The sequence below is a fragment of the Corylus avellana genome, chromosome 4, assembly GCF_965113065.1.
Source record: "Corylus avellana chromosome 4, dhCorAvel1.hap1.2, whole genome shotgun sequence".
Lineage (NCBI taxonomy): Eukaryota > Viridiplantae > Streptophyta > Magnoliopsida > Fagales > Betulaceae > Corylus > Corylus avellana.
This window is the reverse complement of record NC_142493.1, coordinates 21,810,236-21,826,525: the sequence shown is the minus strand read 5'-3', so window position 1 is coordinate 21,826,525 and position 16,290 is coordinate 21,810,236. Positions and strand designations below refer to the sequence as shown.

At 37.5% G+C, this 16,290-nt stretch overlaps 2 protein-coding genes across 3 annotated transcripts in view; both read right to left on the bottom strand.

Annotated features, from left to right (window-relative positions):
- The window catches only part of SAR1 (SUPPRESSOR OF AUXIN RESISTANCE1), a 38,897-nt gene extending 33,376 nt beyond the window's left edge, over nucleotides 1-5,521 (bottom strand). The window contains exons 1-4 of one of the 2 annotated variants that reach the window (XM_059589434.2): nucleotides 5,243-5,521; nucleotides 4,996-5,128; nucleotides 4,594-4,858; nucleotides 3,188-3,248 (exon numbers count right to left, since the gene is read on the bottom strand). In XM_059589434.2, the coding sequence (XP_059445417.1) occupies nucleotides 3,188-3,248; nucleotides 4,594-4,858; nucleotides 4,996-5,128; nucleotides 5,243-5,439 (656 nt within the window). In that variant the 5' untranslated portion in view covers nucleotides 5,440-5,521. The remainder of the gene's footprint in view (nucleotides 1-3,187; nucleotides 3,249-4,593; nucleotides 4,859-4,995; nucleotides 5,129-5,242) is intronic. The other variant, XM_059589433.2, reaches the window with a different exon arrangement.
- Nucleotides 5,522-7,089: 1,568 nt separating this feature from the next.
- LOC132178219 (uncharacterized) lies at nucleotides 7,090-8,702 on the bottom strand. The gene has a single exon (XM_088516152.1). The coding sequence runs from the start codon at nucleotides 8,692-8,694 to the stop codon at nucleotides 7,300-7,302; it is 1,395 nt and encodes a 464-aa protein (XP_088372278.1). The 5' UTR covers nucleotides 8,695-8,702; the 3' UTR covers nucleotides 7,090-7,299.
- Nucleotides 8,703-16,290: the final 7,588 nt, after the last annotated feature.

Below are 16,290 nucleotides of genomic sequence, written 5' to 3'. Positions count from 1 at the left end.
TAGAAGAAAAAGACTTAAGCTCCTCTTACAGTCCTCAAAACTTCTATCACTATTTCCCTCCAAAAACACCACAAGACGCAAGATGACACTATCTTCCACACGGCAGCACTCCGAGTGGCACCAATAGTCCACCAACAAGCAAACAAGTCAACTACTCGGCTAGGCATAACCCAAGACAGCCCAACGCAATTGAAAAGAATATTCCATAAGGCACATGCAACCTCACAATGGAGAAGAAGATGGTCCACAGACTCCCAATTCTTCTTATACATACAACACCTATCAATCACAATGACATGTTGCTTCCTAAGAGTAACACCAATCTGAAAGTTAATGAAAGATGCTTGTTTAAATATTCTATTGGCGATTTGATTGAGAATGTGCAATGTGATGTCCTTCCTCTCAAAGTTTATCACATTATTTTTGTCATCTATGGTTATTTGATAGAAATGTTCAACACGACACTTATCAAAATGTACATTCATCCATGATGTGTTCAAGGGAAATCAAGCTTGTGCTAGCCAGAGATCCACCAATGACAAAGCTAAAGTAGATATCAGGTCCTTTTCTCATCAAAATGTGGATTCTCCGATGGATTATTGGGGCTTGGTTAGATATGAAGCATCCTCTGCAGAAGCGTAAGACTAGAGCAAAACCAAGAAACAAAGCCTTTTTTGGTCCAAGAACAAGAGTCAATGGTAGGTAATTAGGTCAATAGAATTTTATTTTCTTTTCTATTTGTGTTTCTCTAGAGTAGAGGGTATTTTCATAATTCTGTAATTGTTGGTTGTGAGCCGCAGTTGTGGGCAATGGGTTTTATTTATAAATAGGTAAGTTTTATTTAGATTTTTTTTTTGATAAGTAAAAATTTATATCAAAAGCGCAGAGGGGCGCAACCCATATACACGGGAAGTATAAAAGAGAGCGCCTAAGAGGGAGAGAAATGAAAGAGGAAATCAGAGAAACTAATTACTAAAGGAACTAGCCAAGCGACTGTCCAAGAGTAAAGAGTAAAGAAGAAAAGATGAGTCAATTCCTCTATAGTCCTAGTAAAGTTCTCAAAACATCTAGCATTTCTTTCAATCCATATACACCACATAAGACATAGAGGGATCATCTTCCAAACTACCGCACTTCGAGCACGACCTCCCGACCACCAGCAATAGAACAAGTCCCTTACTCTGCAAGGCATAACCCAATGCAACCCAAACCGACTGAAAATAGTGTGCCAAAGAGCTCTTGCGGTTTCGCAATAGAGAAGAAGATGATCTACTGACTCTCCTGACTTTTTGCACATACAACACCACTCCACCACCACAAGGTTCCTCTTCCGCCGATTATCATGAGTTAAAATTTTGCCTAGGGCCGTAGTCCACCCAAAAAAAGCCACTCTCAAAGGCACCTTAGTGCACCAAATACTCTTCCAAGGAAACATCTCATGGCCAAAATTAGACAGGGCCTTGAAGAGCGACTTAACCTCAAACTTACCTTTCCTAGACGAGGCCTAGCACATACGATCCACCGTACCTACAGAGATCTTGCACGAATACAACCGCTCAAAAAAAGGAGCAACAAATCCATCTCCCAATCCTGAACATGTCGCACAAAAGTGACATTCCACTCTATAACCCCACTCCAAGTAAAATTGTCCTTCACCCAAGCTTCTTTGTGTCTAGCAATGCTGAACAAAGAAGGGAAGACTTGCTTCAACGGAGTTTCCCCACACCAAGTATCATGCCAAAAACGAACTTTCGAACCCACCCCACCTCAAACCGACAACCTTTGGCAAAGGAACTCCAACCTTGACGAATATGCTTCCACACACCCACACCATGAGAACACGAAACCTCCTTCGTGCACCACCTACCTTCCTGTTCTTCGTACTTGGCTTTGATAACCTTGCACCAAAAAGCCTCACTCTCGGCTTAGATTATGGACATGATGTGGGGGCTTTCGTCTAATCCAATAAGAAGAAGTTCCAGTCATAATAGGAAAAGTTTTTTTTATATAACTAATTGGCCCCAAGGGAAAGAAGATTCAAACTAGTGACTTCTGTTTCATGAGGCATACTCCCAACCGATTCAGCTACTCCTTGAGATTAGTTCTATTAGGAAACGTTAAGAACTAGAGTCTATATAAAGGTCCCTTTGTACTCAAATAATTCAGAGCTGATTAATAGAAAAAATTAATTGTTTTGGTTTATGTAAAGCTTGTTTGACTAGAGTGCTTCCTAGTCTTCTTTTCCTTTCATGGATGGATGTCATTCATGTCCGTATGCAGCTTCTGGACAGATTCAACCTCAGCTTCTACTCATCTCTTCTGCAACCTCAATTCAAATTCTTTCCTTCGCCCTATCAAAACCCTCAAACCCTGCACATATTTCCTAGTCTTTAGCCACCAATCAACCAAAGAAACAAACCCTAACATTCCAAATTTTACTACTATCTGTCCAACACCATGTAAGCCCTCTGAACTCACGGAAACAAGAGGACTAAACATTTAAAGCACCGCGTGCTACTCTCTTAATATTCAGCCATATTGAATCGCTAGCCAAATTCTCTTACAAGAACTGAAATCTTAAAATAAGCATCTCAAACTGAAAATTAATGCTTAGAAAGAGTATGGACACACTATAACACCTCAATCTCATATTGGAAAGAGATGAGTAACTCACACAAAGTGGGTAATTTATAAGAGATGGTCATGAATGTTAAGACCCACATTGCCTAGTTACTAAGTGAAACTGGGATTTATAATAAATTTTAGGGAAGCTCCAAATTGACTAGTCATTTTGGGATGATAGCGCAAATGTGGCTAGCGTTTTTTCATGTGTCGTTATACACACATTGCCTATGAGGAAATCATCTTGACAGTAATCTTACTGGCCAAAAGAAAATTTGTTCAATGACCCCAATTGCCATTGCCATTCTTCAACACGGATAAATATATTTTTCATAACCCCTTTATCAAACAAGGCTCTCTAAGGTTGAGACAGCACATTAATGCACGAAGCGATCAAATCCACATAGTGAATCACACTAATTTGGTAGATATGTGAAATTTCAGTGGCATATAAATTGTTTCTCACCTTTGCAATAACAACTTCTCCATGACTTACACGAAAATATGTTTTAGAACAAGAAATTATCTTGAATAAATTACTAGAAATTGGGTAGAAGATGAGTACCTTGAGATGATACCCCACAAACGACCAATTCCTGAATCATCCCGCAGTTCATGCACAAAACCTAAGGGGGAAAAAAGTTATGAATTATGAAAAATTGCAAAATAAGATTAGCAAGTTGCAAAAAGCAGGATTACGAATAGAAAAATAACATCATCAAAGCAAGATTCCCCAGCCATTAAGCTTAAGCCAAGCATATAATATAATGACTAATAGGCCAGACAAGAAGTAATCAGGGAAATGGAGAAGAAATTTTAACATATTAGAACTTGTTTAAGAGTTATATGAGACCACAACCGATTGCTATGGCTTATTGTAACAACCCAGGGAAAAGCGCTAGCCACATCTGCGCTATAACCACAAAATGACTAGTCAATTTTGAGTTTTCTTAAAATTTCTTGTAAAGCCCAGTTTCACCAAATAACTCAACAATATGGGACTTAGTACTCAATGCACTCATGAACTATATTTATAAATCACACTCTATATGGATTGCTCCTCATCTTCTCAATATGGGACTAGGGTATTACAAACTCTCCCCTCTTAAACTCCTGACATTCACATCAAGGACCATGTCATGCAATGATCAAGTACCAAATGGCATTACTAGGTAGTTTTGATACCATTTGTAACGACTTAAGAAAAAGCGTTAGTCATATCTGCTCTATCACCCCAAAATGACTAAACCCCTGACGTCCCCGTCAAGGGTCATGTCATGCAATGCTCAAGTACTACATAGCATTACTAGGTGGCTCTAATACTATTTGTAACGACTTAGGAATAAACACTAGTCATATTTGCTCTATCACCACAAAAAGACTAGTCATCCGTGGTTATAACGCATATATGGCCAGCGTTTTTCACTTAATCATTACAAATGGTATCAAAGTCACCTAGCAATGCGCCATGTGGTACTGTCAAAACCGCATAACATATCCCTGACGAGGACATCGAGAGTTTAAAAGGGGGAGTTTATAACACTCCAATCCCATATTGAGAAGAGGAGTTGCCCACATAGAGTGGGTGGTTTATAGAGAGATGTTCATGGGTGCTAAGTTCCACAATGCTTACTTACTAAGTGAAACTATGCTTTATAAGTAATTCTATGAAAACTACAAATTGACTAATCCTTTTGGGGTAATAACGGATATGTGGCTAGCATTTTTCCTTAGTTCGTTACACTTACAAGGCACTATAACACTAATATCACCTCAATCATTCAGCAAACCAAGCAAACTCGCATGAAATGCAGTGAGAAAAAAGACAGTGTACCCAATTTTTTGAAAAAAAAAAACAAAAACAAACAAAGAAACAAACAAAACAAACAAACAAACAAACAAAAAACAGGATAAAACATGTTAGCAGTTGTAGATAGAGTAATGTAGGTGGAACTGAAGTTTTACTGATACCAGGAGCACTCTGGTCAAGTATGCCAAGTTGGAAGCAACTAACAGATCCATCATTGAACCCAACTGCAAAACATCCTGCAGTTGCTGCTACAGTTGTTATCGCTCCGTGATTGGAATAAGTGTGAACATCAAACTCTATAAGCTCATCTGATGGGAAAACGGAGCTGGAAGCATAAGTAGAAATGTTTCTGAGTTTGAGAAGATAAACGACTCCCGAGACGGTCAATGCATATAGCAAGTAGGGGTGCCTAGCAGAGTAAGTAATCTGCATGCATACGAAATAAAATACATTTATTTTTTAGGATAAACTGAAGAAAATATAATTTTGAGGGAAAACACAAGACAACCAAAAGGAGTGTTCAAAAAGAGAGATTCGGCATGAACTATAGCGGGCAAATTCACCTGATTTTGGCAGACAAAAGCGAAGGGAGAGAGCGCGTCTGGGAAAGTGATTCGCAGTCCCACCATGGGAAATTCTTTATTAGCAGAGAGCTCAAGCAATTCGAGGGCATGAGGGAGGGCCTTGTGAATTTTCCTGTCGCAGTTGCAGGAGGAGTTAGTAGAAGTTGTCCGGTGGATGTTCTGCGCCAATGAAAATGCAATTTGGGAAACTACAAAAACAACACACAGAGAGCGAAAGAGAGAGTACCAAATGAGATGGATAGAAGAATCTTTAACGCCGGAGGAAGAGGCGTAATCCTCGGTCAGAGGCGCGAAAGGCGGTGAAGAAGCAACGGCGGAGGAGGAAGAAGAAGAAAAAGAAGGTACGGACACCTCGACCCATTTGACGGAGTCGCTGCCGATGATTGGAACTTCCATCCCCCCCAGCGTCGACCCGATTCCCATCTTCAAATTTAATACCGGAAAAACCCTAGTCTTTTTCGTCCAGGGTTTATTTAAACACGACACAAGCCCGCCTGACCAATACCAGTTACAGCTGCTTACTTAAGTTTATTGGGAGTGATCTTTTTTGCAGCACTGCCACAGGCCTGGCAAAACAGGTAACCGGCGAATAAACGGGTACTCATTTATAATATGCATGTAATTATTTTTTTATAATGTCTAGAATAATTTTATTATAAAAATAAATGTATAGGATAAACGGGACGTAAATAAATTATGTCAGATACCTATTTTGCCAGTCTCCAACTTCAGCCGGGATCAGGATCCCTTTAAAAAAAATTTGTAGATTATTAAATTATGAAATTATCAAAACGCTCGGAACTAATTTTCCTTTTAAAAGGCTTTTTATTCAATTTTGTATTAAGGATTTATTTGGGATTGCATTTGAAGAGCTTAAAAGTACATTTAACACTCAAAAAGTTCGTTTAAAAATATATATATATATATATATATATATATATATATTGTGGTTTGGTAAAAAAATTAAAAGCGCTTTTAAGGGTTCAAAAACCTAAAAATTGTCAAAATACACTTTTGACAAAAGTTTAAAAATGAAGTTTTTGCCAAAAAGCGTTTTTTTTTACTTAAAAGTCATATTTCTCAAACGTAATCCCAAACAAGTTTTAAGTATTAACCATTTTTCTTTAGAAGATAAAAAGATAGTTTTTTTTATCAAAATGTTTGTACAACTTAAAAGTAAGAACGTGATGAAATTAAATATACTCAATTTTTAACTATAATATACCATTTTTTGATGTGTTATTTTTTACGTCTTTTGGTGTATAAAAACAGCTTAAATTCGGTAATTTGATCATCTACAATTTCTTTAAAATTTTATAGAATTTTCATCTTTATAATTGCACACTCAGTGAGTCTTCAAACATCCAACAATTTGTTTTTTCATCATATTTCATTACAAATCACTCTTTATGACTTTTTTTTTAATTTTTTTTTTTCTTTAAGTCTTATTATTTCAAGTTCTTAGATCAATTGATAAGTCATTTTATATCTAATAAGTGACAAAAAAAAATTATCACTTATTAGATATAAGTCATTCTTTAAGTTTTGATTGAAATATTAAATCATATAAAAAGATTTGTATGAGGTATGAGATTTTACGATTGAGATTCTTGATAAATATGGGTTGGTTTGATAAAAAGATTTTAAAGATTACTTTTTACATTTTCTGATAAAAAAATATTATAAAGATTAAGTTTATTTTTCAGTTGAGTATAATGTCGTTATTTGTGACTTTTTGTTTTGTCTCCGACGTATAATGTCTCTAGTGATTGTAAGCAATATTTGTTTATTAGAATATAAATTAAATTATTAAATTAATTATATTTTTAAGTGTAAATGTCTTGAATTTGAACACTATCTCCCTTAATTCACTCTTTTTTTTTCAGTTAAATAAGTTACGTATTAAGCTTGGTTCATATGTGAAATCATAGTGTTAGAATATAAAATCAAATTATTAAGTTAACAATTTCGTCTCAAGTTCAATTTTTGGAAATGATTTAACAATACTAAGTATCGCACGTGATGGAAAAGGATTCAAAACAAGGTAATTGTACCAGGCGACAATTCTCCACATAGGAAGAGCATAAATGCACGTGGATGCTCATAAGCTTCAGGTCAAAGTACAAACACTAAAAACAGAGTACATAACATGAACATAGATCACTACAGGTACAGAGTAACTGTTCCATCATCCATGGATAGAACAGTGACAGACAAGAAAGGCAACGACACTACTGCACTCTTATTTCTGCATATAAATAACCAAACAAACATGCTATGCACTCAGTTAGCGGTTGGGGGCTTGTGGGGTGATGACTTGTGAGAGGGACTTGGCGGCTTCTTTTCGGGTGCGGTTGGAGGCTTCAACTTTCGAGGTGCCTTGTGGGAGTCTTTGGCATCCTCCACTGAAGGGTGTCCAGGGTGGTGGTGGTGATCATGAGGATGTGGCTTCTCTCCCTTACTTGTGGGACCTTTTCCATCCAAATTTGGTGAATTTTTTTGAAGGGAAGACGACTCCTCTAGCAAATGGCGTCCAGGGTGATGCTTGTGTGGTGGCTTGTGCTCCGATGGAGGCTTCTCTCCTTTGCCCTTGGGACCTTTTCCATCCAAACTCGGTGAGTTTTTTTCAAGGGAAGACGACTCCTCTAGCAAATGGCGTCCCGGGTGATGCTTGTGCGGTGGCTTGTGCTCCGGCGGAGGCTTCTCTCCTTTGCCCTTGGGACCTTTTCCATCCAAACTCGGTGAGTTTTTTTCAAGGGAAGATGACTCCTCTAACAAATGGCTTCCGGGGTGATGCTTATGTGGTGGCTTGTGCTCCGTCGGAGGCTTCTCTCCCTTGCCCTTGGGACCTTTTCCATCCAAACTCGGTGAGTTTTTTTCAAGGGAAGATGACTCCTCTAACAAATGGCTTCCGGGGTGATGCTTGTGTGGTGGCTTGTGCTCCATCGGAGGCTTCTCTCCGTTGCCCTTGGGACCTTTTCCATCCAAACTCGGTGAGTTTTTTTCAAGGGAATATGACTCCTCTAGCAAATGGCTTCCGGGGTGATGCTTGTGTGGTGGCTTGTGCTCCTGTGGAGGCTTCTCTCCGTTGCCCTTGTGACCTTTTCCATCCAAACTCGGTGAGTTTTTTTCAAGGGAAGACGACTCCTCTAGCAAATGGCGTCCAGGGTGATGCTTGTGCGGTGGCTTGTGCTCCGGCGGAGGCTTCTCTCCTTTGCCCTTGGGACCTTTTCCATCCGAACTCGGTGAGTTTTTTTCAAGGGAAGACGACTCCTCTAACAAATGGCTTCCAGGGTGATGCTTGTGTGGTGGCTTGTGCTCCGTCGGAGGCTTCTCTCCCTTGCCCTTGGGACCTTTTCCATCCAAACTCGGTGAGTTTTTTTCAAGGGAAGATGACTCCTCTAGCAAATGGCGTCCAGGGTGATGCTCATGCGGTGGCTTGTGCTCCGGTGGAGGCTTCTCTCCCTTACCCTTGGGAAGTGGTTTGTGTTCCGGGGATGGCTTCTCCTTCTCCTCATGATCAAGTGGGGTCGGAGGTTTGTGTTTAGGAGGAGATGGGGGCTTGTGGGCTGGAGATTTGTGGTCGTGTTTGGAAGGCTCGTGGTAATCAGCCAGTACTGAGGCAGTGGTGAGAAGCACCGCCCCAAGCAGCAACACTAGGCAGTATTTGGTAGTCATATTTGGTCTCTTTGGTGGTTTGAAAACAGCAAGAATTCTTGGCCCTTTATAATGCAATTTCAGAGCCTATTACGTCATCTCACATGTCATTACGCATTTTGCATTTTTGTGAAAAAGAGTGTAGACACACTTCAAAGTCCACATATGTGTTCTTCTTGAGCATTTTTTATGTGTAGGGGGGGTCCATTTGGGTCCTACTGAGTTCAAAATTTTGACATTATTGTACCAATTAAGCTGCTCCTGGTGAAGGCTTGCGAAAAGTAACCAATCTACCTCTTCTGCATTCGCCATATCTTCTAATTGCGTGAAATCTTTGAATCAGATATTAAAGTTAAAAGCTTAATTCTTCAATATTCTTTCCTTTAATTTTTTTTTTAAATCCTAATTAGGCGTACCCATATCATTCCATAGCAGATTTCTTTGATTCAAATGTAGGGAATCTAGTTATTTTGTTTTCTTATTTAAATACACACGATAGCTTCTTCTTCTTCTTTTTTTCTTTTTTTTTTTAATCTTTTTCTATACTATTTAAATTATTTTATTTACTTTTTTTTATTCTTTAATTTCTTTATTTTTGAATTATACATAAAATCTGAAATAAATAAACCACAATCTGCTGCACCATAATTCACTCGGTTGGGTTTATAATATATTTATTAATTTAAGAGAGTAAAAAACACCCTATGTTACGAGCAAAGAAGGCTCTTCCCTATATATATATATATATATATATATATATATATATACCTTTTCATCACAAGCATTATTTGAAGTCCGACACTGTGTGCCGTTAAATATATATATATACCTTTTCATCACAAGCATTATTTGAAGTCCGACATTGTGTGCCGTTAAATCTATGTCTATCTACATGTGTATGTCGGTATGACAAATGTACAGTAGTTTCCGCTACTTTCGATAAATCTGGCGAAATCCCAGATGGTGTGATCCCTCCGTTTCACACTTAGGTCGGTGACTTTACTACATTATCCATCTCTCTCATTATCAAAAAAATAATACAAGCGTATTTTAATTGAATAGTACTACTGCATGGCCCATTACAATCTTTAATTAAGGTGCTGTGCCATATTAAATATGTAGAGAAAGATAAAGCAGTGTCTCACTCATTCACAAATGAGTGTGAACTGTTGAACATTGAGGCACACTGATCATGTGCCTTTGTTAAAAATTCCGTTTTGGGCACCAAAACAGGTGAGTTGTGACCATTAAAAAAATGCTACTTCATTTTAAAGGCACCGACATGCGACATGTTCTTTTTCCCGATGGTTTCTCTCACCTATGTCAATTTTGTGTGTGTTTTTTTAACAGTAATTTTTTGTGTGGTTGGCTTGTTTTATGCAGGTGAGCTGACGATGGCTTGGGTGGTGTTGAATATCCGGATATGGAATCACGTACTTCATTGATTCCTTTGTTGGCTGGTCCGGAACTCTTGTTGGTACTGGTTCGGAACGAGATCGTTGCCAGCCAACTTCATCTTTAAGTACCATTTTTATCTTTTTCTCCTCTCTCGTACCTTTCATCAAACACCTTGTAGCATTGCTATAAGAAGGATTAGAAATAATCCTTCTTGAATTCTTTTAAATATGATGTGACTCTTAAAATTACTAATTATTATTATTATTATTATTATTTTTTTTGGTGACATGTCCACACAAGAAAAATAGGGAATTCAAATTAGTGACTTCGACTTCATTAAGCGTGGTTCACAGCCGATTGAATTACCCTGTAAAGACAAAATTACTAATGAATTAAAATTTAATAATGATCATTTTAAATTTAATGGTAATTTTAAAAATCACATCATATTTAAAGGATTCTATGAAAACTCTAAGTCTCTTTATAACAGTAGTCATATCTAACTATTGGTAGCAACTATTCAACCACCTTACACACAAAACCAAACAAATTACTCAAAATCGTCACTTATTAAAAAAAAATGCTAAGGGTAGCAAATCTTTTACCAAGAAATGAATATCAAAATGATATGGATCTTATTTTATTTTATTTTATTTTATTTATAAGCAAATAAGGGAAACGGGGAATTACAAGGTGGGTGGCCAACCCAAACAACAGCCCCAACCAAACCTAATAGCAAAGCAGAAACAAGAATTGAAAACCAAGCAAGGTAACAAGAGGGAATAGGTCAAAGAATGACCCGCCCTATAAAAGTACCAATGCAGCCACAAAGGGCTGCTAATAAAGGCAAAACAAAGAAATCCGAAGAAATCTTTGCAAGCAGAACAGAAACTGCGATGCAAAAGGCCATAAATGGGATGCCGACAGACGGCCGCACCATAACAGAAAAAAATAAATACAGACAGAATAATACATAAAGTAGGAAAAAACAAAGACAAAACAGCAACATCAGAGACTGAAGCAGCCGACAACCGAGAGGAGGGACGGAGGAAGACGCTGCACGGCGGCGCATGGCGTTTATGCTCCCGTGAGTAAGACCAACTCTCGGGCGCGTGGGGACCACGTACCGTCTAGCGATGGCCGGACGATGACGCAGTCGACGCCGGCAGGAAGCGGAGGGACCAAGGATCACGAAGGAGGGGCGCGTCTGAGGAAGTGGCTTCCTAAAAATGTTAGATCTAATTTTAAAAAAATCAGATCCAAAATCTTCATAAAGGAAGCGGATTCGGGGCCGAGGACAACGGTTGGAGGCTGAAATCGAGCGGCTGAATGGGCTGATGGGTAAGTCCTCCGAAGAGGCGGATATAGCCTCCAAAGAGGTGCAAAAAGCATCTAAAATAGATAGGGGAGAAAAAAGGAAAAAGGAAGGGAAGGAGGAAACCGTAGTTCCCTCCCCCATGGGCTACCGGGAATGAAAGTTTTTCTTCAGTAAGAGGAGAGAGGGGAGAGCTCCGGAAAGGAAAGGCTACCGTGGATAGGAGAGGGATTACAAGAACTGATATGGATCTTATTTATTAGTACATATAGCATTTCTCTTTCACTACAAAAAACCAATTTTTTGCTGACACGGGTTTTTTGACGTGTCCGGTGGTCTGACACGTTAGAAAACTTTCATGATGAGGCGTTTTTTACGTGTGTAGGGCGTTAAAATTTTGGGTATCAGAAACAAAAAATTTCTGACATGTCAAATGTAACACGTCAGAATTTTCTGACATGTTAGTAATTTAAAAATTATTAAAAAATAATAATTTTTCTTTTTTAAAAATTTTCTGGATTTTTTTTTTCCAATTAAAAAATTTATTAATTTAAATTATTTTTCAATTAAAATAATATATATATTTTTAATTCTTTTTCACCACTACTGTCGACGTTTCTATTCTCCATTTTCTCAACTCTTCTTTTCTTTTGCTTCTCTTCTTCTTCTAGTCCTTTTCTTGTCAAAATCCACATACGACTTGCTTTAGATCTCCCAGCTCTCTCCCTGCTCTTCTTTTCTCCATTTTCTGACTCTCTCTCCCTCTCTCTCTTCTTTCCTCCATTTTCAAAAACTCAAACCCAAAAAATCTTCAAAAAATAAAAAACCCAAATCAAAAAATTAACCTGAAAAATAAAAAACCCAAACGTCAAACCCAACAAATCTTCAAAACCCAAAAATTCTTCTTATCTTCTCTTCTCCTTTTTTTTTTTTTTTTTTTTTTTTTAACTTTTTCTCCTTTTCTTCTTCCTTCTAGAGGGAGCTGGCCAGCTGCATATGCAAAGAGAAGAGGCTAGGGAGATTGAGAGAGGAGAGAGAGAGAGAGAGAAAGCTGAGTCTACAAATAAAAAAAAAGGGACGAAATAAGTTGAATATATAAAAGAATTATAAAGGAAAAAGAAGAGGAAAAGAAGATAGGAAAAAAGTTGAAAATTTCGCTTTTTTTTTTTTTGACGTGCCAACATTTAACATGTCAGAAACCTGATTACAAAATTAATTTTTTTTTTTTTAAAAAAAGATGAAATAATATAATATAAATAAACCTGATATAAAATATATATATATATATATATATAAAATTAAATTGAATTTAAATTTTATGACGTGTCAAATATTGACACGTCAGGAAATCCTGACGTATTGAATGTAACACGTCAATAAATATTGACGTTGCACATTCACCACGTCAAAAAAAATTTGTTGACGTGCCACTTTTGGCACGTCAATAATTATTGACATGGCAAAATTTGGTTACTGTTTGTCACGTCATAAAACATCAGGTTTTTTGTAATGTTTATTAATGAATCTAGCATTTTTTTTTTTTCCTTGTCTATTCAAATAAAGGAGAACAGTGGATCTAGCATTCAAGCACATTAATGGATCTTGACATATATAACTATCTCGTGTCTCAATTGTTTCTTGCCTCATACAAGAAATTAATTGTGTGTTTGCCAAAGGATTTGAAAAAAAAAAAAGACCCTACTATTTCTCTCAAAACCAACCTCAACATTTTTACTTTTTACATTACATCAATAACTTTTTATTACTATTCAAATAAATAAAAAAAATCACTACAAAACAATTTTTTTTTTTTTTTTTCTTCACTTTTTCATACAAACACATTTTTTTTCCTTCTTACATTAATCAAATCTGCTACAGTTCCAGTCTACTCCATTTTTCAAGTCCTTTGGTAAGCACACCCTAAAAGCATTATATTAAGTTGAAAGAAAAAAGAAAAATAAAAATACATTAAAGGTATTATATTCAGTGAGTGTCTCTGCAGTGATGTATTTACGGCATAGACTCTTGCTATTGCTACCATGGTAATTCTTAGAAATTGCCGTGAATCTGAACCTATCTAACCTGACCTACCCGTGTCGTCCCTGCCCGCAAATCACGGATTATGGCCTTTGAAAATCGGCTACAGGCCTCCATTTTGTATTTTCGATCGGGCCGGATTAACAATTGGTTAGCAATCACGGATTATGGAGAATGTGTATGGATTACAAATCCCTTAACAAGGTAACCATTAACGATATGTTTCCAATTCCTGTGGTAGATGAACTATTGGATGAGCTGTGGGGGTCTACCATTTTTTCTAAATTGGATCTGAGGTCTGGTTATCACCAGATTAGAGTGGTTGAGCAGGATATTCCTAAGACTGCTTTCGAACACATGAAGGTCATTATGAATTCTTGGTTATGTCATTTGGTTTAACTAATGCACTTTCTACTTTCCAAAGCTTAATGAACCATATTTTTAAGCCTCATCTTAGGAAATTCATTTTGGTATTCTTTGATGACATTCTTGTATTTAGTAAGGATGTAAACAACCACAGAAATCACTTACACATGACTTTAGACATCTTGAGGAGGAATCAGCTATTTGCCAAGAAGTCAAAGTGTAGATTTGGATACAAGGAGGTGGACTATCTAGGCCACATTGTTTCAGAACATGGGGTGAAAATTGATCCAAGTAAAATCCAAGCAATGGTTGATTGACCATTTCCAAGCAACATCAAGTCCTTGAGAGGATACTTGGGTTTGATAGGATATTATAGAAAGTTTATAAAAGGGTATGGATCAATTGTTGCTCCCTTAACTTCTATGTGGAAGAATAATGCATTCACTTGGGATGAAGCTGCCAATGAGGCTTTTCAAAACCTTAAGGCTGCAGTGACTGACGCTCCTATTCTAGCTTTGCCAAATTTCTCCCAAGCCTTTGTTTTTGAATGTAATGCAAGTGGAGTGGGTATAGGTGCAATCTTAATGCAGAATAGTAGGCCTATTGCCTATATGAGCAAGGCTTTGAAAGGGAGAGCTCTTCTCATGTTTACATATGAGAAGGAATTGTTTATACTAGTGATTGTCATCCAAAAGTGGAGACTATATCTGCTAGGCCAAAGTTTTGTGGTTAAGATTGACCAACAAAGCTTAAAGCTTTTGCTTGAACAGAAGGTTGGTACACCCTTTCAGCAGAAATGGTTAACCAAGTTATTAGGCTATGATTTTACTGTGGAATTCAAGAGAGGGGTGGATAACAGAGTAGCAGATGCATTATCTAGAAGAGAAGGATGGGCTGATGAAGTGGCTATTTCTCTTTTATCTATTCCTACTTCTGATTGGATTGATAAGCTTAAAGAGCAATATCAAGTGGATGAGGAGTTGAAGGCTTTGATTGCAAGATGGCAGAGCAACAAATTGAATACTAACAAGTATACAATTAGGGATGGACTATTATTCTACAATAATAGACTGTGTTTGCCATTAAGGAACAAGTTTTGGCTTTTGTACATAGTGATCTGATGGCAGGACACTCTAGATTTGAAAGGTCAATGTAAAGAGCTAAGAGAGATTTTTTTGGAAGCGTATGAAAAAGAATCTTAAAACATTTATGAGGGAATGTGCAATCTGTCAATAGAATAAGCATGAGAATACTTCTCCTGCTGGGTTACTCCAGCCTCTTCCCATTCCTATGCAGATTTGGTTAGACATTTCCATGGATTTTGTAGAATGATTGCGTCTATCTCAAGGACATTCTGTAATTTTTGTGGTGGTCAACAGATTATCAAAATACAGCCGCTTTATGTCCTTAGCTCACCCTTATACAGCCTCAAAGGTAGCTCAACTCTTTGCGGCTAACATTTTCAAATTACATGGCATGCATACCTCTATAGTTTCTAATAGAGACTCCACTTTCACAAGTAAATTATGAAAAGAATTGTTTAGATTGCAGGGAACTTCTTTGAAAATGAGTACAAGTTACCATCCTCAAAACGATGGCCTAACTGAGATTGTGAATAAATGTTTGGAAAATTACTTGAGATGCTTTGTTCAGGATACCATGGTATTGGTATAATAGAACATGGCAAGGGTCCATTAAAATTATCCCATTTGAAGCAGTGTATGGCAGGCCACCTCCAAGATTGCTTTCCTATGTACTAGGTACTACCAAGGTGGAAGCGGTGGATGAAATCTTGAGAACTAGAGAAGTCATTCTATTCCTTTTGCAGTAGAATTTAAAGCATGCCCAGTAAAGAATGAAGAAATATGCTGATTTGAGGAGAACAGAGAGAACCTTGGCAATTGGTCAACAAGTTTACTTAAGGCTACAACCTTCCGAACAAGGTTCTTTGGTCGTTAGAAAAGCATTGAAGTTGTCTCCTAGATTCTATTGACCATTTATTGTGGTGAGAAGAATTGAAAAAGCAGCTTATGAGCTAGACCTACCAGTTGCAGGAAAAATAATCATGTTTTTCATGTATCACAGTTGAAACCGAAGCTGGGAAGAGACACCACAGTTATTCCAAAGCTACCTCCAGCAGATGAGAATGGTGTTCTTCAATTCAAGCCAGTAGAGCTCTTATCCAGACGCTGCAGACCTATAGCAAACCGCTCTATCACTAAGCTACTCATACGTTGGGCAGGGCAAGAGGCTGCAGATGCTACATGAGAGAAATATTACTCCTTAAAACAATCTTACCCTCACCTTGTGGGCATGGTGTTTTAAAGGAGAGAGTAGTGTAACAAGCTAAGCACTGCATGGACAGTTGGCAAGGCTTAGGAAGACACGTGGAAGAGTTTAAGAGCTTCAACTACTAGATAGTTACAATTTATGTTATTTCTGTTATAGCAGTTAAGATTATGTTAGTTGATTAGTTGTTAACTGTAATGGGCGGGAAACAG